The following is a 27,940-nucleotide window of genomic DNA, read 5'->3' on the forward strand; positions in this document are numbered from 1 at the left end:
AAAGATCCCGAGCCTGGATTTGAACCCAGGACTGCAGGACCTTTGTATTGTGAGGCAGACGCACTAACCCCTCTGCCACCGTGAAGCCCTCTATTAAAATCATGGCATTAAACGAAAAAATAAAGACAACTTCAGATTGTTTTATTTGGCCAAATATAGAACAAACACATTCTGAAAATATTACATTAAAACTGTAAAAAAAAAATACCGGCAGCGGTAAAATTTAGATCCTTGAAGGAAAGAAGAAAGTGAATTAATGTTTATTACTGAATACATTTACATATGCATAAACATTTTTTTTTCTTTTGTATTTATTTTATGAATTAAGTAACGTTTATGACAACCTCCTTCCAAAAGACAATATAGAATGTGAGATATAACAGGATAATGCATACATTTATCATTTGTTTTCAAAAGTGGAAACATATTTTAGATTCTAGTTTTTATTTTTCATGCCTGTGGTTTGTTTTGGTCATGTTATGTTCTGCTTTTTTGGACATTTCGTTCTTGAGTTTTGCACTTCCTGGTTGGTTTTGTTTCTATAGTTACTCATTAATTTCCACCTGGTCTCAAGTCACGCCCCTGTCCTCAACCCTCACACCTGTTACTAATCATCATCATAGTCACTATTTAAAGCCATTCTGTTTCTGTACACTTTGAACTCTACCTACCCTCATGACCACAAACCTACCTGTCCCCTCATCTACCTTTATGCCTTGCCACGCTCTTTGTTATTCAGTCTATACCATTTAAGTTTTTGGTTTGTTTTGTGCCACATCTAGTATCTTCTGTTCGTTTGTATATAGTAATGCCATTGTGATGTTTTTGTTTGAGTATAGTCTAGTTTGTTCTCCGCCCATGTGCGCGTCCTTTGTTTTTCTGTTTTTGAATTATAGTGTTAAATTAATTAAATATGTACTCACACTCTCGTCTGGCTCGTGCCAATCTTCCTTTGCGTGGAAGAAGCAATACAAATCCAAGTCCATGTTTGACACTATTTTGAAGAAACTAGAATATAAAACGAGGTTTCACTTTTTTTGTGAAAACATGTTTTATATTCTAGTTTCTATTTTGAAGAAACTAGAATATAAAACATCTTTTATATTGTAGTTTCTTCAAAATACATGTGTTCATTCATAGTTTTGATGCCTTCAGTGACAATCTACAATGCAAAATAAAGAAAACCCATTGAATGAGAAGGTGTGTCCAAACTTTTGGCCTGTACTGAATACGATATTTTTTTGTTATTTGATTACATCTAGCGTAAGTTAACTTATTTTTTTACTGCTCCAATAAAAATACAGATAAAATATAATAATTTAAGAATTTTTAAATGTTTTACTTTAATGGACAGATTGTTTATTAGGGTGGAGTCCTTTGCCATGGGCCAAGGACCCTATTGAAACTGGTGCGTTTTATTATTCTTTCTTTCTTTCTTTATTCCGCACCTATGCGCTGTAATTTGACCCCCTTAACATGCTTCAAAACTCACCAAATTTGACACACACATCGGTCTGGCATGCCTTCCCAACTTATTAGGCAGCCAAACCAGAAAAATAAAAATTGCGCGCTAGCGCCCCCTAGGAAAAAAAAAACCAGACTGCTTGTAACTTCCGTTAGGAATGTCGTAGAGACATGAAACAAAAACCTCTATATAGGGCTGACTTAGACCTAGATTTCCTAATTGTACCTTCTAGGGCAAAAATCAACAAAAATTGAGCAAAAACCCATTCAAAGCAAAATTTTTGCAAAAAATGCTATTTTTGCCTCTTTGAGCTGTAATTTGACCCCCTTGAAATTCTTCAAAACTCACCAAATTTGGCACACACATCAGGACTGGCGAAAATTGCGATCTAATGAAAAAACCAAATCCCAATACTCAAAATTGCGCTCTAGCCCAATTTTTGAATAAAACATAGCAAAAACTGCTCCTAGGAAGAAAACACAAACAAAATTGCTTGTAACTTCCAGTAGGAATGCCGGAAAGACATGAAACAAAAACTTCTATGTAGGTCTCACTTAGACCTACATTTAGATAATTGACATCCTTCGGCAAAAATCAACAGGAAGTTAAAAATTACCCCTTCAAAATAAAAGTTTTGTAAAAACCCGTCACCTTTTTCAAACGTAAACTCCTCCGAGTGCGTTTGTCGTTTCGGCTTCAAACTCGCACAGGTGAGGGATTGAACCCTTCTGATTAAAAGTATAGAACAAAGTTTTGATTACTGCTTCGGTTTGGATTTCACGCGCCTTCAAAGAACCCCTGCTCAAAGTTTCCTAAAAAATGTATTTTTTGCCTCTTTGAGCTGTAATTTGACCCCCTTAAAATGCTTCAAAGTGCAAGTTAAAGCTCTACTATGCAAAGCGAAAGCCATTTATCAACAACATCCACAAAAAACGATCTGTAATTTGACCCCCTTAACATGCTTCAAAACTCACCAAATTTTACACACACATCAGGACTGGCGAAAATTGCCATCTAAAAAAAAACCAAACCCTAAAAATCTAATTTGTGCTCTAGCACCCCCTATGAAAAAACCCAGACAAAACTGCATGTAACTTCTGTTAGGAATGTCGTAGAGACATGAAACAAAAACCTCTATGTTGATCTGACTTAGACCAGGGCTTGAGTAGCGGCGGCAGCAGCCAAAGGCGGACCCGACCAACGCTGCTTGCAGCTTTAATTGAACATTGTACCCATTGGATATTATCAAGCCCAGTCAATGTGTAAAGGTCTATATAAATAAAGCAGGTATGGTAGAGTATGGTATTTTGGAGTGAAATTTGCCACGGTCTCTTCACTCATCGACGCATGCACTGACCTGATCACTGACTGTGACAACCCACTCCCCCTCCCGAAGTAACCACACACGTAAAAACACACGTGCGGTTTAAATAAATTGTGGGCTTAATCTGTGTATGTACATGATTAATATGATATATTTCTATGACTAATCGAGTTAAATCTGACAGCCCTAGTTTCTATATATTTCTACTGTGTTGGTGGATTAAATGGCAAGTAGTAAACACTATCATTGTCCAAATACTTCAGGACCTAAATATTCAAAACCCAAAACCAGTGAAGTTGGCGCATTGTGTAAATCGTGAATAAAAACAGAATACAATGATTTGCAAATCCTTTTCAACTTATGAATAGACTTCAAAGACGAGATATTTAATGTTCAAACTTTTCCTCTTTGATCTGGAGGACGTGACATCCACAGTTTCCAAAAACCATTTGAAATGTGGACTCGTCAGACCAAAGAACAGTTTTCCACTTTGCATCAGTCCATCTTAGATGAGCCCGGGCCCAGCGAAGCCGGTGACGTGTCTGGGTGTTGTTGATAAATGGCTTTCGAATTTGCATAGTAGAGTTTTAACTTGCACTTACAGAGGTAGCGACGGACTGTAGTTACTGAGAGTGGTTTTCTGAAGTGTTCCTGAGCCCAAATGGTGGTATGCTTTACACACTGATGTCACTTTTTGATGCCTTGCCACTTACGTGCAGTGATGTCTTCAATTTCTCTTAACTTTTTGATATTGCAGACCGTAGGTGGTATAGCTCGGTTGGTAGAGTGGCCGTGCCAGCAACTTGAGGGTTGCAGGTTCGATTCCCGCTTCCGCCATCCTAGTCACTGCCGTTGTGTCCTTGGGCAAGACACTTAACCCACGTGCTCCCAGTGCCACCCACACTGGTTTAAATGTAACTTAGATATTGGGTTTCACTATGTAAAGCACTTTTAGTCACTAGAGAAAAGCGCTATATAAATATAATTCACAATTCACAGATGGTGAAATCCCGACATTCCTTACATCAGTTCGTTGAGAAATGTTCGTAAACTGTTCGACAATTTGCTCATGCATTTGTTCACAAAGCGGTGACTCTCGCCCCATCCGTGTTTGTTAATGACTCAGAATTTCACGGAAGCTGCTTTTATAGCCAATCAAGGCACCCACCTGTTCCCAATTAACCTGCTCACCTGTGGGATGCTCCCAATAAGCGTTTGATGAGCATTCCTCAACTTTCTCAGTCTTTTTTGCCACTTGTGCCAGCTTGTTTGAAACATGTTTCAGGCATCAAATTCCAAATGAGCTAATATTTGCAAAAAATAACAAAGTTTACCAGTTCGATTGTTAAGTATCTTGACTTTGCAGTCTATTCAATTGAAGTTGAAATGGGTTTGCAAATCATTGTATTCAGTTTTTATTTACGATTTATAGAACATTCCAACTTCACTGGTTTGGGGTTTTGTATAAGGACATGAGTGTAAAGTCATGTCAGACCTGTGGGCTTTTTATCGTTTTTAGCTGTCAAACTGGATCTTAGTTTAGTACGTTACTTTTTTAAATGCTTTTTATTGTCCCGTAAAGATACAGGACCTCACAGCTCCTGCGTGGAGTCAGAGCTTCTGTAAAGTATCGCTCCATTGCTCAGCCACCTGCAGAAGGAGAGAGCATTTGACCCAGTCAGCATGTGTTGAGGGAAGAAAATACAGAATAGAACAAATTTACAAACCCCGTTTCCATTTGAGTTGGGATTTGTGTTAGATGTAAATATAAACAGAATACAACGATTTGCAAATCATTTTCAACCCATATTCAGTTGAATATGCTACAAAGACAACATATTTGATGTTCAAACTGATAAACATTTTTTTGTTTGCAAATAATCATTAACTTTAGAATTTGATACCAGCAACACGTGACAAAGAAGTTGGGAAAGGTGGCAATAAATAGTGATAAAGTTGAGGAATGCTCATCAAACACTTATTTGGAACATCCCACAGGTGTGCAGGCTAATTGGGAACAGGTGGGTGCCGTGATTGGCTATAAAAACAGCTTCCATGAAATGCTAAGTAATTCACAAACAAGGATGGGGTGAGGGTCACCACTTTGTAAGCAAATTGTCGAACAGTTTTAGAACAACATTTCTCAACGAGCTATTGCAAGGAATTTAGGTATTTTACCATCTGCGGTCCGTAAAATCATCAAAAGGTTCAGAGAATCTGGAGAAACCACTGCACATAAGCGATGATATTACAGACCTTTGATCCCTCAGGTTGTACTGCATCAGAAAAACGACATCAGTGTGTAAAGGATATCACCACATGGGCTCAGGAACACTTCATAAAACCACTGTCAGTAACTACAGTTGGTCGCTACATCTGTAAGTGCAAGTTAAAACTCTACTATGCAAAGCAAAACCCATTTATCAACAATACCCAGAAACACCGCCGGCTACGCTGGGCCCGAGATCATCCATGATGGACTGATGCAAAGTGGAAAAGTGTTCTGAAGTCTGACGAGTCCACATTTCAAATTATATTTGGAAACTGTGGACGTGGTGTCAGGGCTTCACGGTGGCAGAGGGGTTAGTGCGTCTGCCTCACAATACAAAGTTCCTGCAGTCCTGGGTTCAAATCCAGGCTCGGGATCTTTCTGTGTGGAGTTTGCATGTTCTCCCCGTGAATGCGTGGGTTCCCTCCGGGTACTCCGGCTTCCTCCCACTTCCAAAGACATGCACCTGGGGATAGGTTGATTGGCAACACTAAAATTGGCCCTAGTGTGTGAATGTTGTCTGTCTATCTGTGTTGGCCCTGCGATGAGGTGGCGACTTGTCCAGGGTGTACCCTGCCTTCCGCCCGATTGTAGCTGAGATAGGCGCCAGCGCTCCCCGCGACCCCGAAAGGGAATAAGCGGTAGAAAATGGATGGATGGATGGGTGTAAAGTCATGTCAGACCTGTGGGCTTTTTATCGTTTTTAGCTGTCAAACTGGATCTTAGTTTAGTACGTTACTTTTTTTAATGCTTTTTATTGTCCCGTAAAGATACAGGACCTCACAGCTCCTGCGTGGAGTCAGAGCTTCTGTAAAGTATCGCTCCATTGCTCAGCCACCTGCAGAAGGAGAGAGCATTTGACCCAGTAAGCATGTGTTGAGGGAAGAAAATACAGAATAGAACAAATTTACAAACCCCGTTTCCATTTGAGTTGGGATTTGTGTTAGATGTAAATATAAACAGAATACAACGATTTGCAAATCATTTTCAACCCATATTCAGTTGAATATGCTACAAAGACAACATATTTGATGTTCAAACTGATAAACATTTTTTTGTTTGCAAATAATCATTAACTTTAGAATTTGATACCAGCAACACGTGACAAAGAAGTTGGGAAAGGTGGCAATAAATAGTGATAAAGTTGAGGAATGCTCATCAAACACTTATTTGGAACATCCCACAGGTGTGCAGGCTAATTGGGAACAGGTGGGTGCCATGATTGGCTATAAAAGCAGCTTCCATGAAATGCTAAGTAATTCACAAACAAGGATGGGGCGAGGGTCACCACTTTGTAAGCAAATTGTCGAACAGTTTTAGAACAACATTTCTCAACGACCTATTGCAAGGAATTTAGGTATTTTACCATCTGCGGTCCGTAAAATCATCAAAAGGTTCAGAGAATCTGGAGAAACCACTGCACATAAGTGATGATATTACAGACCTTTGATCCCTCAGGTTGTACTGCATCAGAAAAACGACATCAGTGTGTAAAGGATATCACCACATGGGCTCAGGAACACTTGATAAAACCACTGTCAGTAACTACAGTTGGTTGCTACATCTGTAAGTGCAAGTTAAAACTCTACTATGCGAAGCAAAACCCATTTATCAACAATTCCCAGAAACACCACCGGCTTCGCTGGGCCCGAGATCATCTATGATGGACTGATGCAAAGTGGAAAAGTGTTCTGTGGTCTGACGAGTCCACATTTCAAATTATATTTGGAAACTGTGGACGTGGTGTCCTCCGGAACAAAGAGGGAAATAACCATCTGGATTGTTATAGGTGCAAAGTTCGAAAGCCAGCATGTGTGATGGTATGGGGGTGTATCAGTGCCCAAGGCATGGGTAACTTACACATCTGTGAAGGCACCATTAATGCTGAAAGGTCCAAACAGGTTTTGGAGCAACATATGTTGTCATCCAAGCAATGTTATCATGGATGCCCCTGCTTATTTCAGCAAGACAATGCCAATCCACTTGTTACAACAGCGTGGCTTCGTAGTAAAAGAGTGCGGCTACTTTCCTGGCCCGCCTGCAGTCCAGACCTGTCTCCCATCAAAAATGTGTGGCGCATTATGAAGCGTAAAATACGACAGCGGAGACCCCTGACTGTTGAAGGACTGAAGCTCTACATAAAACAAGAATGGGAAAGAATTCCACTTTCAAAGCTTCAACAATTAGTTTCCTCAGTTCCCAAACGTTTATTGAGTGTTGTTAAAAGAAAAGGTGATGTAACACAGTGGTGAACATGCCCTTCCCCAACTACTTTGGCATGTGTTGCAACCAAGAAATTCTAAGTTAATTATTATTTGCAAAAAAAAATAAAGTTTATGAGTTTGAACATCAAATATCTTGTCTTTGTAGTGCAGTCAACTGAATATGGGTTGAAAAGGATTTGCAAATCATTGTATTCTGTTTATATTTACATCTAACACAATTTCCCAACTCAGATGGAAACGGGGTTTGTAGACACTCACATGTTGAGGTTGCCCTTCTTCCCCTTGAGCCCTGCGTAGGGACAAGCGATGGAGGATTAATTTATCAAACCGAAGCGGCGCTCTGTAACTCGGCGTACTTACGTCTTAGTTGCCACACAGTTACTATGGCGACGATGAACAGCATCAGCAGCACAACTGGAACAACGATGGCAACGAGGCGACCACTTGGAGCCTCATCCACCGTGCTTGTCTTGCAGGGGACACCACAGAACATCTTTTTGTTGTTGTCCTCCTCTCGTGGGCAGGATCATTAAAAAAAACAACCTTGCTAGTAGCAATAGTACTTCACATTGGTTCCTACTTACTGCAGCCTGAGTGTCAATCGATGTGGCCGTAGCGACGGCACCCTTTTGGGGACCTGTGCAAAGACAATGATGAGTAGTAGTATTACAGCCAAAATATACTACTAGTAGTAATGTAGCATGGATAAAGTCATGTTTTTTGAGGAAACAAAGGCAAAGTCACAATTGTATCGGAATGAGAAGAGTTTTTATTGCCATTGTTTGAGAACGGGTTCACAAACTAGGAATTTTACTTGGCACAATCGTGCAACACAAACATAAAACACACGGCACAGCTTTTTTCAGCAAGACAATGCAAAGCCGTATTCTGCACGTGTTCCAACAGCGTGGCTTTGTAGTGAAAGAGTGCGGGTACTAGACTGGCCTGCCTGCAGTCCAGACCTGCCTCCCACTGAATAAGTGTGGCGCATTATCTAGCGTAAAATACGACAACGGAGACCTCGGACTCTTGAACAACTTAAGTTTGATCACATTACGCCTGTACTGGCTTCCTGTGCACTTAAGATGTGACTTTAAGGTTTTACTACTTACGTATAAAATACTACACGGTCTAGCTCCATCCTATCTTGCCGATTGTATTGTACCATATGTCCCGGCAAGAAATCTGCGTTCAAAAGACTCCAGCTTATTAGTGATTCCAAGAGCCCAAAAAAAGTCTGCTGGGCTATAGAGCGTTTTCATTTCGGGCTCCAGTACTCTGGAATGCCCTCCCGGTAACAGTTCGAGATGCTACCTCAGTAGAAGCATTTAAGTCTCACCTTAAAACTCATCTGTATACTCTAGCCTTTAAATAGACCTCCTTTTTAGACCAGTTGATCTGCCGCTTCTTTTCTTTTTTCTCCTATGTCCCCGCCTCCCTTGTGGAGGGGGTCCGGTCCGATGACCATGAATGAAGTACTGGCTGTCCAGAGTCGAGACCCAGGATGGACCGCTCGTCTCTGTATCGTTTGGGGACATCTCTACGCTGCTGATCCGCCTCCGCTTGGGATGGTTTCCTGTGGACGGGACTCTCGCTGCTGTCTTGGATCCGCTTTGAACTGAACTCTCGCGGCTGTGTTGGAGCCACTATGGATTGAACTTTCACAGTATCATGTTAGACCCGCTCGACATCCATTGCTTTCGGTCCCCTAGGGGGGGGTTGCCCACATCTGAGGTCCTCTCCAAGGTTTCTCATAGTCAGCATTGTCACTGGCGTCCCACTGGATGTGAATTCTCCCTGCCCACTGGGTGTGAGTTTTCCTTGCCCTTTTGTGGGTTCTTCCGAGGATGTCGTAATGATTTGTGCAGTCCTTTGAGACATTAGTGATTTGGGGCTATATAAATAAACATTGATTGATTGATTGATTAAGCTGTACATCAAGCAAAAAAGGGAAAGAATTCCACCTGAAAAGCTTCAAAAATTGGTCTCAGTTCCCAAACGTTTACGGATTGCAGTTGAGTGTTCAGCGGCTGGAATGAGGATCGGCATTTTCAAATCTGAGGCCATGGATCTCAGCACGAAACCGATAGTTTGTACAGTCCAGGTCGAGAACGAGACTCTGTCCCAGGTGGATGAGTTTAAGTATCTCAGGGTCTTGTTCACGAGTGAGGGGAAAGATGGAGAAGGAAATCAGCCGGAGAAGCGGAGCAGCTGGGGCACTATTGCAGTCTCTCTGCCGCACTGTTGTGACAAACGAGAGCTGAGCCAGAAGGCAAAACTCTCGGTCTACCGAGCTATCTACATTCCTACTCTCACCTATGGTCATGAAATGTGGGTCATGACCAGAAGAATGAGATCTTGGATACAAGCGGCCGAAATGAGTTTCCTCAGAAGGGTGGCCGGCATCTCCCTTAGAGAGAGGGTGAGAAGTGTGAGGTGTTTTTCATCATTTTCAGCATTTTTGACGTTTTGGGCTGTTTTTGCCTTTTTCTTTCCCACTTTCCTGTGTGTCATTTCTGGGTGTATTTTTGACATTTCGGTCATTTTGGCTTTTCCCAGGATTTATGGAACTCAAACCCGGTAGGTAAATTTCAGCATTTTTGAAGTTTTGGGCTTTTTGTGTCTTTTTCTTCCCCGCTTCCCTTTGTGTCATTCCTGGGTGTATTTTTGACATTTTGGTCATTTTTTCTCTTCCCAGGACTTTTGGAACTCAAACCCAGGGAGGTAGTTTTGATAATTTTCAGCATTTTTCACAATTTGGCATGTTTTTGGCTTTTCTCTTCCCCACTTCCCTGTGCATCATTCCTGGCTGTATTTTTGAGATTTTGGCTATTCCTAAGATTTATGGAACTCAAACCCGGGTAGTCATTTTCAGCATTTTCAGCATTTTTGACGTTTTGGGCTTTTTGTGTCTTTTTCTTCCCCGCTTCCCTTTGTGCCATTCCTGGGTGTATTTTTGACATTTTTGTCATTTTTTTTCTCTTCCCGGGACTTATGGAACTCAAACCCGGGGGGGTATTTTTGATAATTTTCAGCATTTTTCACAATTTGGCATGTTTTAGACTTTTTCTTCTTCACTTCCCAGTGCGTCATTCCTGGCTGTATTTTTGACATTTTTTCTTCCCAGGATTTATGGAACTCAAACAGCCTTTTTGACGTTTTGGGCTTTTTGTGTCTTTTTCTTCCCCGCTTTCTTTTGTGTCATTCCTGGGTGTATTTTTGACATTTTGGTAATTTTTTCTCTTCCCGGGACTTATGGAACTCAATCCCGGGGAGGTATTATTGATCATTTTCAGCATTTTTCACAATTTGGCATGTTTTTGCCTTTTTCTTCATCACTTCCCAGTGCGTCATTCCTGGCTGTATTTTTGACATATTGGCCATCTTTGCTCTTCTCAGGATATATAGAACGGGTTGGTCATTTTCAGCATTTCTGACGTTTTGGGCGGTTTTTGCCCTTTTCTTCCCAGGTTCCCTTTGTGTCATTCCTGGGTGTATTTTTGAGATTTTGGTCATTTTGGCTCTTCCCGATAATTATGGAACCCAAAACCGGGTAGGTATTTTTGATCATTTTTAGCATTTTTCACATTTTGGGCTGTTTTTGTCTTTTTCTTCCCCGGTTCCCTTTGCGTCATTCATGAGTGTATTTTTGACATCTTGGTCATTTTTGCTCTTCCCGGTACTTATGGAACTCAAACTCGGGGAGGTATTTTTGATGATTTTCAGCATTTTTCACAATTTGGCATGTTTTTGCCTTTTTCTTTTTCATTTCCCTGTGCGTCATTCCTGGCTGTATCTTTTGACATTTTGGTCATTTTGGCTCTTCCCAGGATTTATGGAACTCAAACCTGGTAAGTAATTTTCAACATTTTCAGCATTTTTGACATTTTGGGCTGTTATTGCCTTTTTCTTCACAGCTTCCCTTTGTGTCATTCCTGGGTGCACTTTTGACATTTTGGTCATTTTGGCTCTTCCCGGGAATTATCAAACTCAAAACCAGGTAAGTAGTTTAGCATTTTTCACATTGTGGGCTGTTTTTGTCTTTTTCTTCCCCGCTTCCCTTTGCGTCATTCCTGAGTGTATTTTTGACATCTTGTTCATTTTTGCTCTTCCCAGGACTTATGGAACTCAAACCCTGGGAGGTAATTTTGATCATTTTTGGCATTTTTCACAATTTGGGCTGTTTCTGCCTTTTTCTTCCCCACTTCCCTGTGCGTCATTCCTGTGAAAATGTGTTTTTATGTACAAAATGACACACTCACCTTTCTCTCCAGTTGTGAAGGTGAGGATATTGCTGGCTTTACTGGTGCCGTGACTGTTTGTGGCAAACATGCGGATGTTGTACATGGAGGGATTTATCTCGATGATGGTGGCCTCTGTCTGGTTGGAGCTGAAGTCTACTACTGTCTTTTTAAAGTCCCATGAGCCTGTAGTTGTTGGGGGGAACAGTACATTGTTGTGTTGATTAAACAATTAGCTTGGTTTGAATCGTTCCACCGACCGTCCTTTACCATTCACTGCTTTATACTCAAGAAAATATCCGGTAATGGGGGCGCCTCCTTCAAACCCAGCAGTCCAGGAAAGAGAAACCGCATTGTCTTGGACCTCTTTTAACTCAACAACAGGAGGATCTGGGGACTCTGCCACAAAAGAGATGTTCACGGTGTAAAAAATAGTTTGGAACAACAGTGTATCCTGGATCATTATGAATTGTTTATCCTCTGTACCTGAAGAGAAACTTGTAGAGCTTTGTTGCCAGGTTGTGCTGCCATGAACCAAATCTGTCACGGAAGTCGTGTGATCTTTGGATGCAAAAGAAGTGAAATATTAGATAGAATACTATTGATGGGAAATTGAACTAATTGTATTAAGGCACAATAGAAAATGTTTTTTCAATCATTTTCCATATTACATTTGCAAAAATGATTTGCTAGTACAGGGTTATTCAACTGGTGGCCCCTGAATTCAGTCCAAAACTTGGGTGGCAAAATATTTTGCAGAAAATTCCTAAAATACTTAATTTGTCAGGCTTTCCCCTGACAGTTTGCCTGTTTTAGTTTTTTCCTCTGCATTTGTCTGTTTCCTCTGTGTTTAGTATCTCCTGTCTTTAGTTCCTGTCTAATGCTCTTATTTTGTCAGTTTCCTGTCTTGTTCTCTGAGCGCTGTGTTCCTTCTCAGCTGCGGCTGATTGGCACTTGGCCACACCTGTTGCCAATCAGCCTGCTCCTATTTGTACCTGCTTTGTCTTGTGTCAGTTGCTGGATCATTGTATTGTCGTTGCCACATGTCACTCTTGTCGTGCTACCTGTCAAGTCGTTTTGTTACAGCTACTACCTGTCGTGCTACATTTTGTCCTGGTCGTCGTAGCGGTAAGCTGTTTCTGTTAGCATTAGTTATTTCCAATTTTTCTGTTTGCTATCCACTAGCTTCCATGCTAAAGTTCCTTTTTGTTTTCTAGCTTCCAGTGCTAGCTCCCTTAGTTTGTTATTCCGCTCACGTGCGTGCTTTTTGTTTGTTTTTGTTTAGTTTTAATTAAATCATGTTTTCATATTCTATGGCTGCCTCCGTCTCTGCATCTTGGGGTTCGTCAACAACAAATAACTCTGACATAAGTGCTCCTGATGTATAGAGCACAGGTGTCAAACGCAATGCCCGGGGGCCAAATCGGGCCCGCTACATTATTTTATGTGGCCCGCGAAAGCCTGGAAATTATGTGTTAATAAAATGCTTAATCTTTTCTAACTAAATATATGTGTTCCTTCCCTTTTGACATTAAAAAGTATGTACTGCATGCAATTGCATATATTTTAAAATCCAATTTTATCAAAATCTAAATATGAAATTATCATGTATTAAAAAAAATGTATTAAAATAATGATAGATACGGTACTCAAATATCTGCTTGACTTATGATTTCAAAACAAATGAGCAATCAAATTGTAGACTGTAAAATTGACAATAGATTTTAGGGTTAAATTCCGCCGACTGAATTTTTTACCGTAAAATAAACTTTGCTACTGTTTTATTCCATACACAGTAAGACACTAAAACTTTAAAAAACAAGCAGAAAAACATTAAAATAACAAGATTTTATGTTAAAAACAATGGCAGTTCTGTTGCTTGAATTTTACCGCTAAAACAGTGGTATTGTTTTTTCATTCCATTTATTAAATTTTTTGTACATGCTGTAAAAAAAAACAACACAAAAAAAACACTGCTTTTACTGTAAAATTCTGGTAACTCAGCTGCCAGTTTTTAAAGTAAAATGTCAATATATTTTTGCAGCTAATGCAAAAATATATATTGTTAATATATTATATGTACACACATGTATATTCATATATTACTCATTGTTAAAATCGGCCCTCTGAGTGCAACCATAACTGCGATGCGGCCCTCAATGAAAACACATTTTACATCACTGGTATAGAGGAACTTAGACAACTATAAACGTGTCGGCAAATCCGTGCATTGACATTTTTACCTTGCTTGCAAACATAGAACACTGGCGTCCATTCTTGACCATCTGAGGCGGTCGTCAGGGCCGCCCTTTGAGTCCTTTCCTTTTTTGGCAGTGGCATTTTTTTTTTTTTTCATACTATTATTTGTGTAACTAAGGTGTTGCTCTAGCTCAGGGATGCCTACACTTTTTCTGCAGGCGAGCTACTTTTCAATTGACCAACTCGAGGGGATCTACCTCATTTATATATATCATTTATATTTATTTATTTATGAAAGAGACATTTTTGTAAACAAGTTAAATGTGTTTAATGATAATACAAGCATGTGTAACACATATAGATGTCTTTCTTTCACAAAGACAAGAATATAAGTTGGTGTATTACCTGATTCTGATGACTTGCATTGATTGGAATCAGACAGTAATGATGATAACGCCCACATTTTCAAATGGAGGAGAAAAAAGTTGTCCTTTCTGTACAATACCACATGGAAGTGGTTGGTTTTTTGGCATCTAATTCATCCAGCTTCCATACACTTTACAAGAAAAACATTGGCGGCAAATTCCGTAGCTTGCTTGATTGACATTCACGGCACCCGAGGGTCTTGTGAGATGACGCTGGCTGCTGCCAGTTCATTATTATGAAAACATGACAGAGGGGAAGGCGAGAAACACTTTTTATTTCAACAGACTTTCGCGCCGTCCCTTCCGTCAAAACTCTAAAGGCCGACTGCACATTTCCTATCTTCACAATAAAAGCCCTGCTTCATGCTGCCTGCGCTAACAAAATAAGAGTCTCGGAAAGCTGGCGTGCACAAGTGATGTGCACGCCAGCTTTCTGAGGGATCGCTTGAGCACGCCAGTTTTCCGAGACTCTGTATTTAGTTAGCGCAGGCAGCATGAAGCAGGGCTTTTATTGTGAAGATAGGAAATGTGCAGTTGGCCTTTAGAGTTTTGACGGAAGGTACGGCGCGAGAGTCTGTTGAAATAAAAAGTGTTTCTCGCCTTCCTCTCGGTCATATTTTCAAAATAATGATCTTGCAGCAGCCAGCGTCATCTCACAAGACCCTCCGGTACCGTGAATGTCATTTAAGTGACGTCTTGGTGAAGATTGATGATCACTCATTTTTAGGTCTACTGGTAGCTCGCGATCGACGTAATGGGCAACCCTGCTCTAGCTTGTTTACTTCAGCTGCAGTCAGTAGTCATTTGTTCAACTTCGGTAGTTTTTGTAGTGGTGTTCCTCAAGGTTCCATTTTAGGTCCTCTTTTGTTAATCCTTTGTCAGAGAGACTCAATGTTTTGCAGATGGTCCTTAATAATAGGAGAGCGCTCCTGTAACTCTGACAAAATAAATAGAATGTACAAAATATGGCTCCGCATCCATAGTTTCCAGGAAATGTGCTAGTATAATACAGTATTGTGGGTTTTTTACACTTATGTTTATGACTTTTATTTCCGTCTATGTTAGCCAGTCGGTGATACAATTATAGTGAAAGGAAGATAAATGTATTTGACAAGCTTTGGGCTTCAATTTTCCTTTTTTAACATGTTATTATGGTTATGATTTACCGTATATCCTTGAATTCCCGCCGGGCACTATTTAATTTAAAACCTCTTCTCACTCCGGCGCTTACCAAAGGCATGCGGTAAATTTAGGCCTGCGCTTATAAATTTGAGTGTGATGTAAGGATACCATCATGAAAAGCACATTTAATTAAAAAAAAAACGTTATTATGGTCTTACTTTTACTTATAAATGAAGTCCATGCCAGCTCTTCTGATCAAAAGCATCGATAACTTGTTTATAGAAGTCTTCCTTATCTTTCTTCAGTTTTAAAAGTCTCTCTGTCTTGATGGAGATCTTCCTTTATTACCTCCTGCTTTGATTGAAAGTCCAGTTTACAAAACTGTTTTATTTTAGATATGTAATCCTCCATGTTAAAAGTGCAAGCGAGAGGAAAAATTAAACGATCGCTGCTCACTCTTGCTGCTTGTTGTCACTTCTTCTGCAGCCGAGTAGTCGCAAGAAGGATCATTAGCGCCCTCTACCACCAGGAGGCGGGAGTCATTTAATGACTCATATTTGACACACGCAGCTACGGTATATTAATAAAACATAGGTGCTTACTGTTCTTTTTAGCATATTCGATAGCTTGGACCATTAATTCTACTGAATAGCTCTTAATCTTCTTCCCTTTATGCGATTTCAAATGGTTGAATTTAGCCTCCTCCATTTTGAAAATGATGATAGGTGAAATGTCACAAGTGACGTGACGAGTTTGACCCTGCGGAAATTCTAGACATGCGCTAATAAAAATAATATTTTGTGTCCCTGACTTTGTTACCTTGGATAAACCTGGTGGTATCTTCAATGCTCCATATGACAGTAAAGGGTGTGTTGATTGTTGCCTGAGTTGAAGTTTGGACAACTGAATAAAAAAAAAATATATATAAAACATAGAATTATCAATCGTGAGGTAATTTGTTCAAATCATAAAGTCCTGTGCAAAAAAAAAGTGACTTTAGCAATGACAAGTATGAGTATTTTTGACAAGTATGAGTATTTTTTTCCATTTAGGTTTTAGAGAAGCAGTTCTTTTGCAATTTTACATTGATATATTTTAATTTGTTATTTCCATACCTTACGGTTAGAGTCATGGCTCTTTCATGTATATTTGATTGGACAAATATACAGTACAGGCAAAAAAGTTTGGACACACCTTGTCATTCAATGTGTTTTCTTTATTTTCATGACTATTAGTCATGTTCGGTAGTCTGGATTATGTTTTTGTTATTTTCTGTTGTTTTGAACTCCATTAGGTCCTGTTTTTTGGTGCACTCTTGTTTGTTTTGGTTGCCATGGTGATTTATGATATTTCCCTGCCGCTGGTGTTTGGGCGCTCACCTGGTTGTAATCATGAGACTATTTAGACCGCCCTTGCCAGTCGGTCTCGCGACATTGCTAGTTTTCATGCCATAGTGTTGGCCCTGCGATGAGGTGGCGACTTGTCCAGCGTGTACCCCGCCTTCCGCCCGATCGTAGCTGAGATAGGCGCCAGCGACCCCAAAAGGGAATAAGCGGTAGAAAATGGATGGATGGAGTTCATGCTCCTTTCATGATTAGTTCACGCTGCTCTGTTCATGCCATAGTTCATTCATGCTGCTCATTTTCATGCCACAGTATGTCTTGTTTGTTCCAAGCCATAGTTTATGTTGTTTGTTTCATGCCACAGTTTTGTGTTTTTTCCACGCCGTAGATTGTTTGTTCCTTTTTTGAGTCGGATAATTAAATCATGTTCATACCTTCACGCCTGGTCCAGAGTAGTCCGTTTGCATCCCGGGAGAACAAATCCCAAAGCAAGCTATCATGACACTATTTACATTGTAGATTGTCACTGAAGGCATCAAAACTATGAATGAACACATGTGGAGTTCTTTGCTTAACAAAAAAAGGTGAAATAACCGAAAACATGTTTTATATTCCAGTTTCTTCAAAATAGCCACCCTTTGCTCTGATTACTGCGTTGCATAATCTTGGCATTCTCTTCATGAGGTTCAAGCATTAGTCACCTAAAGTGGTTTTCACTTCACAGGTGCCATAGTTTTGATGCCTTCAGTGACAATCTACAATGTAAATAGTCATGAAAATAAAGAAAACGCATTGAAATGAGAAGGTGTGTCCAAACTTTTGGCCTGTACTCTATATACTTTTTATATGTGAATGAGTTGGCGAGCTATATTCCAATTCACAAATAATGATATATGGTCATTGCTAAAATCATAAAACTTTTGCACAGCACCAATTATATCCACTTTCCCTGAAAGAAGTTCTATGATAAGTCACCCTCATCTAGCGTCGAGACGAAGGGTAGAGTTGAGGCAGGTCCAATTCCCGCGTTGGTCAAAGCCTGTATGATCACCCCGTACTTGGTGGAAGGCTTCAGTCCAGTCAGGATGAGGGTCTCCTGTTCCCGTGTGGCCCTGACACGTTGGTTTTGCCACCGTTTTAATTGTCTGCTCACAGGGTCGTACTCTCTGTAGCTGATGCTGTAACTTTGCAGAACCCCATTTCTCAGATCAGTGCTCGGAGGCTAAACACAAAATTATCATTATTAGCACTTTCAACTCTTCATAGGGTTGAATATAGGACACGTTTAGGACTTATTCCAGAAAATGTGACACTTTACTGCGTTAAAACCTCTAAAGGCTTAGTGGCCACGTGCGTGGACAGCACCTTTTAGCTCTTATTTCCAAAATGGTGTAAACTCCTGAGTTGGGGTCTTATGGCCACTTATGTGGACACTTATACTTCCATCTGGTGGTGTCAGAAGAGTATAACATACAATGGAATTTTGAAAAAAAAAGTGTAAAAATAAGAATTAGCATGTCACTAAACATGAAGTACACGTTTGTGTACTTATGGAGTAGGTACATCATATCAAAAGATGATTCTTAGTTTTTACTCTAATTAGGATCCAATAAGCCAGAATAGCAGAGAAAAATAAAAAAATAGCATGTAAACAAACAGCTTGGGCCTTAAGAGGTTTTAACACTAAACTAAAGATTATTCCATTAAAAGAAAGGAAGAAAAATGCTCTTACGAATACCCTATTTCTATTTCTTAAATAAAAACTTTAAAATAAACAAAGTAATTACAAGTGTGAGTAAGAAAACAGAAAAACTCAATATGTGCTTTTACACAAAAAATGTAAAAAAAACATAAGTTGTGTTTCTTAATTATGTTTTTACTAACCACCCAGTAAACAAATAAAAAAACTTTAAAAATATATATAATTAAATAAATACCTATTCTAAACAAAATAATTACAGTTGTGAGGAAGAAAACAGCAAAAGTCAATATGTGCTTTTACACAAAAAATATAAAGAAAAACACAAGTTATGTTTCTTAATTATGTTTTTACTAACCACCCAATAAACAAATAAAAAACTTAAAATATATATATAATTAAATAAATAACTATTCCAATTGTTTGGTGAAAAATAAGTAAATCTAACCCAGCAGGCACAAGACAATAAAAGAACGTTGAGAAGTTGTTGAATGAGGTCCTGATGTCGAGTAACGTTGGAACAACATGCTTTTTGACAACTTTTAATCAATGTTGCATCAGTGTTGATTTGCCCATTGCATTTTGGTCATTTCCCTACCAAAATTCTATAACACAAATACAACGTTGAAACAACATGCTTTATGACGACGTTTATTCAATGTCAGGTTGTGACGTTGACTTGATCTTTGAAATGTGGTCATTTCCCAACCAACAACGTGGATCCAACGTTGGACATCAAAGTTGTCTCAATTTGACGTTGTGTCAAAGTCAGTTTTAAAGGACATGTACGTATAATCAACGTTGCATCAATGTATTGTGCCTGCTGGGAATAAAAGTCTAAAATTATTAAATGTATAAATATTTTTGGTAACACTTTAGTATGGGGAACATATTGACCATTTATTAGTTGCTTATTAACATGCAATTTAGTAACATTGGCACTTAATTAGTCATTATTAAGTACTTATTAATGCCTTATTCTGCATGGCCTTATTATACAACAAAAGAGTCTTCCCTCAATAACCTCAGAGTACTTGTTTATTAGTAACCCTAACCCTAGTGTCCAAATTAAGTATTTGTTATTTACAATATGTTTCCCATACTAAAGTGTTATCATATTTTTAAATAAAACAAAAGACCAGTGAATAGTGAGACTTATTTCCTCCACCTCCTGTTTTCTTACCATTAGTGCATCAGGTCATGCTAAAAAGGTAAAAATTAATTTTTCTTTTAAAACATTTTTTTTAAATATTAGTTTTGGGTTGGAGTTTTTTCGTTTGTTTTTTTGTTATTTTTTACAAATTATGATTTTGCATTGGAGATGCTATTTTTTTGTGGGACTGTAGTTTTTTTATGTGACCAAAATAAAATAAATTAATAAAGTACAAATACAAATAAAACATTAAATTATTATTTTTATATTTTTAATTTATTAAATTAATTTTAATTTTTTTTATAAAAACATAGTATTCAACATTTGAAATGTTAATATATATGATTATAGCCAATGGCATAAAATAAGATTATTGAAATTCACTTTCTCGCCCCTTTATATTGAATTTTTTGTCAGTTTTTGTAAGATTTTTTTTTTTTTTTTTACAAATGATGATTTTTGGTTTGATGTGTCCAAAAGAAAATAAATAAATAAAATACAAGTACAACATTAGATTTAATTTAATCAAAACATTTTTTTTTTATTAAATTTATTTTTTTTAAATTATAAAAACATATTATTCAACATTTGACTTATAAATATATGATTATAGCCAATGGCATAATATATGATTATTGAAATTCACATTCTAGCCACTATATATTGGATTTGTTGTCACTTTTTTGTAAGATTTGTATTTATATATTTTTTTTACAAATGATGATTTTTTGGTTTGATGTGTCCAAAATAAAATAGAAAAATAAATAAAATACAAATACAACATTAAATTTAATTTATTTTAATTTAAAACATTTTTTCTTTGATTAAATTAATAAAAAATATATAAAAACATATTTTTCAACATTTGACATGTAAACATATATGATTGTAGCCAATGGCATAATATATGATTATCTAAATTCACATTCTTGCTACTATATATCAAATCTGTTGTCACTTTTTTGTAAGATTTTAATTTTTTATTTTATTTTATTTTTTTCAAATTATGATTTTTGGTTTGATGTGTCCAAAATAAAACAAATACATAAATAAAATACAAATTCAACATTATTTTTTATTTAATTTCATTTTTAAAAAAAAGTATTTCATTAAATTAATTAAAAAAAATGATAAAAACATATTGATCAACATTTGACATGTAAATATATATGATTATAGCCAATGGCATAATATATGATTATTGAAATTCACATTCTAGCCACTATATATTGAATTTGTTGTCACTTTTTTGTAAGATTTATTTATTTTTATTTTTTTTATATATTTTTTTTTTTAATTATAATTTTTGTTTTGATATGTCCAAAATAAAATAAATAAATCAAATACAAATACAACATTAAATTTAAATTAATTAAATTAAAACATTTTTTATTTAATGAAATAAATTTAAAAAAAATTATAAAAACATATTGATCAACATTCGACATGTAAATATATATGATTATAGCCAATGGCATTATATATGATTATTGAAATTCACATTCTAGCCACTATATATTGAATTTGTTGTCACTTTTTTGTAAGATTTTTTTTTTATTTTTATATATTTTTATTTTTATTATAATTTTTGGTTTGATATGTCCAAAATAAAATAAATAAATCAAATACGAATACAACATTAAATTTAAATTAATTAAATTAAAACATTTTTTATTTAATGAAATAAATTTAAAAAAAATTATAAAAACATATTATTCAACATTCGACATGTAAATATATATGATTATAGCCAATGGCATTATATATGATTATTGAAATTCACATTCTAGCCACTATATATTGAATTTGTTGTCACTTTTTTGTAACTTTTTTTTTTTTTTTTAACAAATTCAAAACCAAATTACTTAAGGGGATTTGTAGGTTCTAGATATGTTACTCCCCATCTTTAAAAAGTAAAAAACCTAATAAAAACGCCGGGTTTTAACCAAATCCATGCAATAATTAGGTTTTTTATTGCATGTAATTATACCAAATGTGTTTAGTCCGTATGTGGAATGTATTTTATTTTTTGGAATAAAAGCCTACTTTGCAAAGTTGATCCTCAGGGGTTTATAATGTTCAAAGGTTGGTGAAAAGTGTCACTTTACCTTCCAAGCGACTCTAATGCTTGTAGATGAGAGAGCAAGGAGTTGCATGTCCAAGGGTGGACCGTCCGGTGCTAAACAGGAACAACAACAAAAAAAGAAAAACGCTCAGCAAACGTATGACTATATAAATGTTCTTTTTTACTACCTGCTTCTTTGGTGGTGACTTTAAGAACGTTACTGGGCTCACTCATGCCTAAAATGTTAACGGCATACATGCAGAGGTTGTAGTTTCTAGCAGGGTGTAGGTCCACCAGAGAGACCCGTGTCAAGTTTGGATTGGACACCTCGGTCGTCACCGCAGAATCCCACGGATCTGTGCGGCACACCCGAGCACGGGATAAGAAAAGTCCCTTTCCCCAAAAAAATATTGCATGTGTCAGCATTACCATCTTGGCGCTTGATGTCGATCCTGTATGACGTGATGGGCCTTCCCCCGTCAAACACCTGAGACCAGCTGACAGTGAGACTCCTTTTCCCCACCTCCTGCATTTCCACCATGAGAGCATCAGGGCGCGCTACAGACGTAGAAATGCAATTTAGTAAACAGAGGAGTCGCATGGAAGCCTGCAGCCTGATCACATAGAGACGTGGCTGCATTCTAGAAGAAGTGCTTACTACTGTTTCCTCACAGCAAATATACTATATTGCCAAAGTATTTGGTCACCTGCCTTGAGTCACATATCCCGTCCCATTCCTGACCCAAAGGTTCCAACATGATGTCAGCAGCTATTCCAGTTTCAACTCTTCTGGGAATGCTGTCTACAAGGTTGTGTCCCATCCATCCATCTTCTTCCGCTTATCCGAGGTCAGGTCACGGGGGTAGCAGCCTAAGCAGGGAAACCCAGACTTCCCTCTCCCCAGCCACTTCGTCTAGCTCTTCCCGGGGGATCCCGGGGCGTTCCCAGGCCAGCCGGGGGAGACATAGTCTTCCCAACGTGTCCTGGGTCTTCCCCGTGGCCTCCTACCAGTTGGACGTGCCCGAAACACCTCCCTCGGAAGGCGTTCGGGTGGCATCCTGACCAGATGCCCGAACCACCTATCTGGCTCCTCTCGATGTGGAGGAGCAGTGGCTTTACTTTGAGCTTCTCACCCTATCTCAATTAATCAATGTTTATTTATATAGCCCCAAATCACAAATGTCTCAAAGGACTGCACAAATCATTACGACTACAACATCCTCGGAAGAACCCACAAAAGGGCAAGGAAAACTCACACCCAGTGGGCAGGGAGAATTCACATCCAGTGGGACGCCAGTGACAATGCTGACTATGAGAAACCTTGGAGAGGACCTCAGATGTGGGCAACCCCCCCCCCCTCTAGGGGACCGAAAGCAATGGATGTCGAGCGGGTCTAAGGGAGAGCCCCGCCACCCGGCGGAGGAAACTCATTTCGGCCGCTTGTACCCGTGATCTTATCCTTTCGGTCATGACCCAAAGCTCATGACCATAGGTGAGGATGGGAACGTAGATCGACCGGTAAATTGAGAGCTTTGCCTTCCGGCTCAGCTCCTTCTTCACCACAACGGATCGATACAGCGTCCGCATTACTGAAGACGCCGCCTGTCCATCTCACCATCCACTCTTCCCTCACTCGTGAACAAGACTCCTAGGTACTTGAACTCCTCCACTTGGGGCAGGGTCTCCTCCCCAACCCGGAGATGACACTCCACCCTTTTCCGGGAGAGAACCATGGACTCGGATTTGGAGGTGCTGATTCTCATTCCGGTCGCTTCACACTCGGCTGCAAACCGATCCAGTGAGAGCTGAAGATCCCGGTCAGATGAAGCCATCAGGACCACATCATCTGCAAAAAGCAGAGACTTAATCCCGCGGCCACCAAACCGGAACCCCTCAAAGCCTTGACTGCGCCTAGAAATTCTGTCCATAAAAGTTATGAACAGAATGGGTGACAAAGGACAGCCTTGGCGGAGTCCAACCCTCACTGGAAATGTGTTCGACTTACTGCCGGCAATGCGGACCAAGCTCTGGCACTGATCATACAGAAGGTTGTGTTTTATAGGAATTTTCTATCATTCTTTCAAAAGCGCACACTGATATTGGTCGACTAGGCCTGGCTCTCAGTCTCCGTTCTAATTCATCCCAAAGGCGTTCTATCGGGTTCATGTCAGGACTCTGTGCAGGCCAGTCAAGTTCATCCACACCAGACTCTTTCATCCGTGTCTTTGTGGACCTTGCTTTGTTCATTGGTGCACAGTTATGTTGGGAGAGGAAGGGGCCCCGCTCCAAACTGTTCCCGCAAGGTTTGGAGCATGGAATTGTCCAAAAATTTTTGGCATCCTGGAGCATTATATTATATTTATGAGCGAGTAAATTTCACGACTGGATTCGTTGCACAGGTGGCATCCTATGACAGTTCCATGCTGGAAATCACTGAGCTCCTGATAGCAATGGGTTAGAGCAGGGGTCGGGGACCTTTTTGGCTGACAGAGCCATGAAAGCCAAATATTTCAAAATGTATTTCCGTGAGAGCCATATCATATTATTTAACACTGAATACAACTAAATTTGTGCATTTTTAAGTAAGACCAACATTTTTAGAGTAGAATAAGTCTCTTATTCTTTTGGATAACATTGTTATTCTGAAGCTAACCAATAATAAATCAAATGTCATGTCTGTTGATCATGTTTTTGTTTGGCCATGTGCTGTTTGTCCTTTGGACTCTTTAAGTTCCTTTTTTTTCCACTCCCTTGTCTTGTTTCCTTGGTTACTCATTTTGTCCACCTGTCTCTGGTGGACAAAATGCCCGCTCACCTGCTTCCCGAACACTAATCAGAGGCAGTATTTAAGCTCGTCTTTGCCAGTCAGTCGCCCTGGCGTCAATGTGATCTTTTCTTGCTTTCATGCCTTGCCATAGTTTCGTGCTTCATGCCAAGTAAGTTTTGTTTGATTTATGTTCATAGTCTGTTTATGCGTTAGCTTTGTTCCTTAGCCCAAGTTGTGCCTCCACTGTGAGCGATTTTTGTTTGTATCTTTTTTTAGTTTAAATTAAATCATGTTTTTACCTAAAACGTCTGCCTTCCTGGGAGAACGACCCTGCAGCAAGCTGCGACCCCATTGTGACATAAAATACTTCTTACCATTAATTCCGACTTCTTGAACAGGTGCGGTAGAAAACGGATGGATGGATTTAAATGCATGAGAATGTTTTATATTTTTGCACGTTATTTTTAGCACTGTGATTACCAGCGAAATTAAGCAATGTCAGCTAAGATTTATCTGAGAGCCAGATCCAGTCATCAAAAGAGCCACATCTGGCTCTAGAGCCATAGGTTCCCTACCCCTGGGTTAGATATTCAATTCTAAACACCTGCAACAATCCATCCTGAGAGTGTGAACTGCACAGAACCTTTTAAAAAGGTTTTATTACTATTTAATACCAAATGGCAAGAATTGGTTTTAATCAAAAATCGTGTTGAATAGAGATTCGATTCTAAACCCCAAGAATTTGAATCAAATCGGATCATGAGTTGTTGTAAGAGCCGCATCCCCAATAGATGAACAACTGCAACAAATCATCCTGAGAGTATCAACTGTACAGAACCTTACCCCAAACATTACTAAAGTCATTGCAAAGTATCAAGCTTCAACAAAAGTGCGTGAAACAAGATCAAACACCAAATGTTGGCAGCTCTGTAACTATATAAGACATACCGAATTTCCTTGAATTGCCGCCGGGTATATAGTATGCACCTGCCTAGAATTACTGCTGGGTCAAACTCCTTTCGCAAAATAATTAGCGCATGCTTAGCATTATTGCCGGCTCAGGATTAACGCCGGGTCGAACTCGTTTCGCAAAATATTATTTTTATTAGCTCATGTCTAGAATTTCCGCCGGGTCGAACTCTTTCGCAAAATAATTAGCATATGCCTAGAATTTCCACCGGGTCAAACTCGTCACGTCACGAGTGACACATCACCTGTCATCATTTTCAAAATGGAGGAGGCTGATTTCAATAATTTGAAATCGCATAAAGGGAAGAAGATTAAGAGCTATTCAGTAGGATTTAAGGTCCAAGCTATTGAATATGCTAAAAAGAACAGTAAGCAGCTATGATTTATTAATATACCGTAGCTGCGTGTGTCAAATAGGAATCATTAAATGACTCCCGCCTCCTGCTGGTAGAGGGCGCTAGTGATCCTTCTTGCGACTACTCTGCTGCAGAAGAAGTGACAAAAAGCAGCAAGAGTTTATTTTTTCCTCTCGCTTGCACTTTTAACATGGAGGATTACATATCTGAAATAAAACAGTGTTCTAAACTGGACTTTCAATGGAAGCAGGAGGTAATAAAGGAAGATCTCCATCAAGACAGAGAGACTTTTAAAACTGAAGAAAGATAAGGAAGACTTCTACAAACAAGTTATCGATGCTTTTGATCAGAAGGAGCTGCGCATGGACTTCATTTATAAGTAAAGGTATGACCATAACAACGTTTTTTTTAATTAAATGTGCTTTTCATGATGGTATCCTTACATCACACTCATATTTATAAGCGCAGGCCTAAATTTACCGCATGCCTTTGGTAAGCGCCGGAGTGAGAAGAGGTTTTAAAATAATTAGCACTCTGGCGGTAATTCAAGGAAATACGGTAATTGATTTAAAAAAAATTGGTAATGGTGGATTATTGGGATATGATATTCTGGGATGTTAAAAAGAACAACAATGTACACAGAAACAAACCGAAAACCATGACCACAATCCTTGATAAGATCCGTAAACTGTTTTGACTTTGAAATTTTGACTCTGACACAACTGAAGTTAGTTTAGCACAGGGGTCGGGAACCTTTTTGGCTGAGAGAGCCAAGAAGCCAAATATTTTAAAATGTATTTCCGTAAGAGCCATATAATATATTTTTTAACACTGAACACAACAAAACGCATGCATTTTTAGGAAAGACCAACATTTCTAGAGAGGTCCCTTATTCTTTGTAATAACATTGTTATTCTGATGCTAACTGTGGAGGGGGCGTGGCCTGTGGGCCTGCAGCAAAGCGGGGTGTTGCCGGTACCGGCCTCGAAATCAGCGACCGGTGCGTAGAAGGCCCACCTGGGCCTTTTTTTATCTGATCACCTGTCGCTATGTCATAAGCAGCAGCCAAGAGGAGAGACGGGCTTGGGGATAGAAACCAGAGCGCGAGCGAGAACAAAAGAGAAAAAGACAATTGCTGGAAAGCAACTGAGAGACTTATTGAAAAATAAAACAATATTGTAACCCTGAAACAGGCTCTGAAGAACCACACTAACCAATAATAAATAAATGACTTCTTACCAACTTCTTGAACATAAAAATGGATAACAATGTTTTATATTTTGAACGTTATTTTTAACACTGATTACAAGTGGAATTATTCATTATTTATCGTGTTAAGCAATGTCAGCTCAGATTTACCTGAGAGCCAGATGCAGTCATCAAAAGAGCCACATCTGGCTCTAGAGCCATAGGTTCCCTACCCCTGGTTTAGCAGGTCTGGAAAAATAGATTTTCTCTGCTTTTCCGGAAACACTGCACCACCCCTTATGTCTTTTTGACGCCTCTTAGTGGAAGCCCAACTTACATTTTGAATACGACAGCAAAAACTGTAGAACCTCAGCATTTTGAAGTGTCCTCACCTGGTACCACCGTCAGGGTGATCTGATGTTTGCGATCGTTGAACCAGCCTGGGACTTCCACACGGCAGCCGTACGTCCCGGTGTCTCTCTCTTCAACCTGTCTGATGGTCAGCGACACGTCGCCCTCGCCGATATTACCCATAAGCAGGTAACGCTCAGATAGTCTGCTGGTCACCGTCGTTCCATCGGTCTGGATGAGTTGATTTGCACAGCCTCTGTTCGGGATCGGCCCTCGTCCCCAGCACGTTGACAGCTTGCCATAGTACCCAGAGTTGTAGACGCACGTTAGGGTAACATCCGACCCCACTTTGACCTCCAGGCCCGCTGAGAAGCTGCAACCTGAAAAGCCAGAAAATATGCTTTAGTATCACAAACAAATGCCAGGGAAAAAAGTTTTACCTAGAAGAAGGCAGAGGCTGCAACCCAAGCTGACAAAAGAAGTCATTGTCATATGCACTTCACATAGGACTTCATCCACCTGCTGCCGGACGCTCAATTAGACCACAAGCGGGTTTTCAGCGTTGAAAAGTTTCCGAATCACATGACGCCGTCCTTGATTTGCTCACACAAACATTTCTGCAGGCCGAGGTGGGATGTGCAAAAAGGTCCGCTTCCTTTTCTGTGGTTTTGGTTCCTTCTCCTCCAAGTGCCAAGCAGTTTCCATTTTTGATGAATCGACAAAGAGCAAACTTTGGAGCTAATGAGTGGTCAGAGGTAACAAATGAAGTAGTCTGAACT

At 39.2% G+C, this 27,940-nt stretch overlaps 1 protein-coding gene and 1 long non-coding RNA gene across 2 annotated transcripts in view; one reads left to right on the forward strand and one right to left on the reverse strand.

Annotated features, from left to right (window-relative positions):
- The window catches only part of LOC133552531 (uncharacterized), a 73,921-nt gene that overhangs the window by 7,038 nt on the left and 38,943 nt on the right, over positions 1-27,940 (forward strand). The gene's annotated exons all lie outside the window — the stretch shown is intronic.
- Positions 121-27,764, reverse strand: LOC133552530 (cell adhesion molecule Dscam2-like). Its single transcript, XM_061899760.1, has 14 exons — positions 27,602-27,764; positions 27,203-27,541; positions 21,960-22,088; positions 21,719-21,886; positions 21,574-21,644; positions 17,589-17,835; positions 16,090-16,173; positions 12,011-12,085; positions 11,795-11,923; positions 11,546-11,710; positions 7,868-7,920; positions 7,644-7,752; positions 7,542-7,572; positions 121-5,896 (listed from the first exon to the last, which is right to left on the reverse strand). The coding sequence occupies exons 1-14, from the start codon at positions 27,651-27,653 to the stop codon at positions 5,839-5,841; spliced, it is 1,710 nt and encodes a 569-aa protein (XP_061755744.1). The 5' UTR covers positions 27,654-27,764; the 3' UTR covers positions 121-5,838.

The sequence above is a fragment of the Nerophis ophidion genome, linkage group LG05 (genome assembly GCF_033978795.1).
Source record: "Nerophis ophidion isolate RoL-2023_Sa linkage group LG05, RoL_Noph_v1.0, whole genome shotgun sequence".
Lineage (NCBI taxonomy): Eukaryota > Metazoa > Chordata > Actinopteri > Syngnathiformes > Syngnathidae > Nerophis > Nerophis ophidion.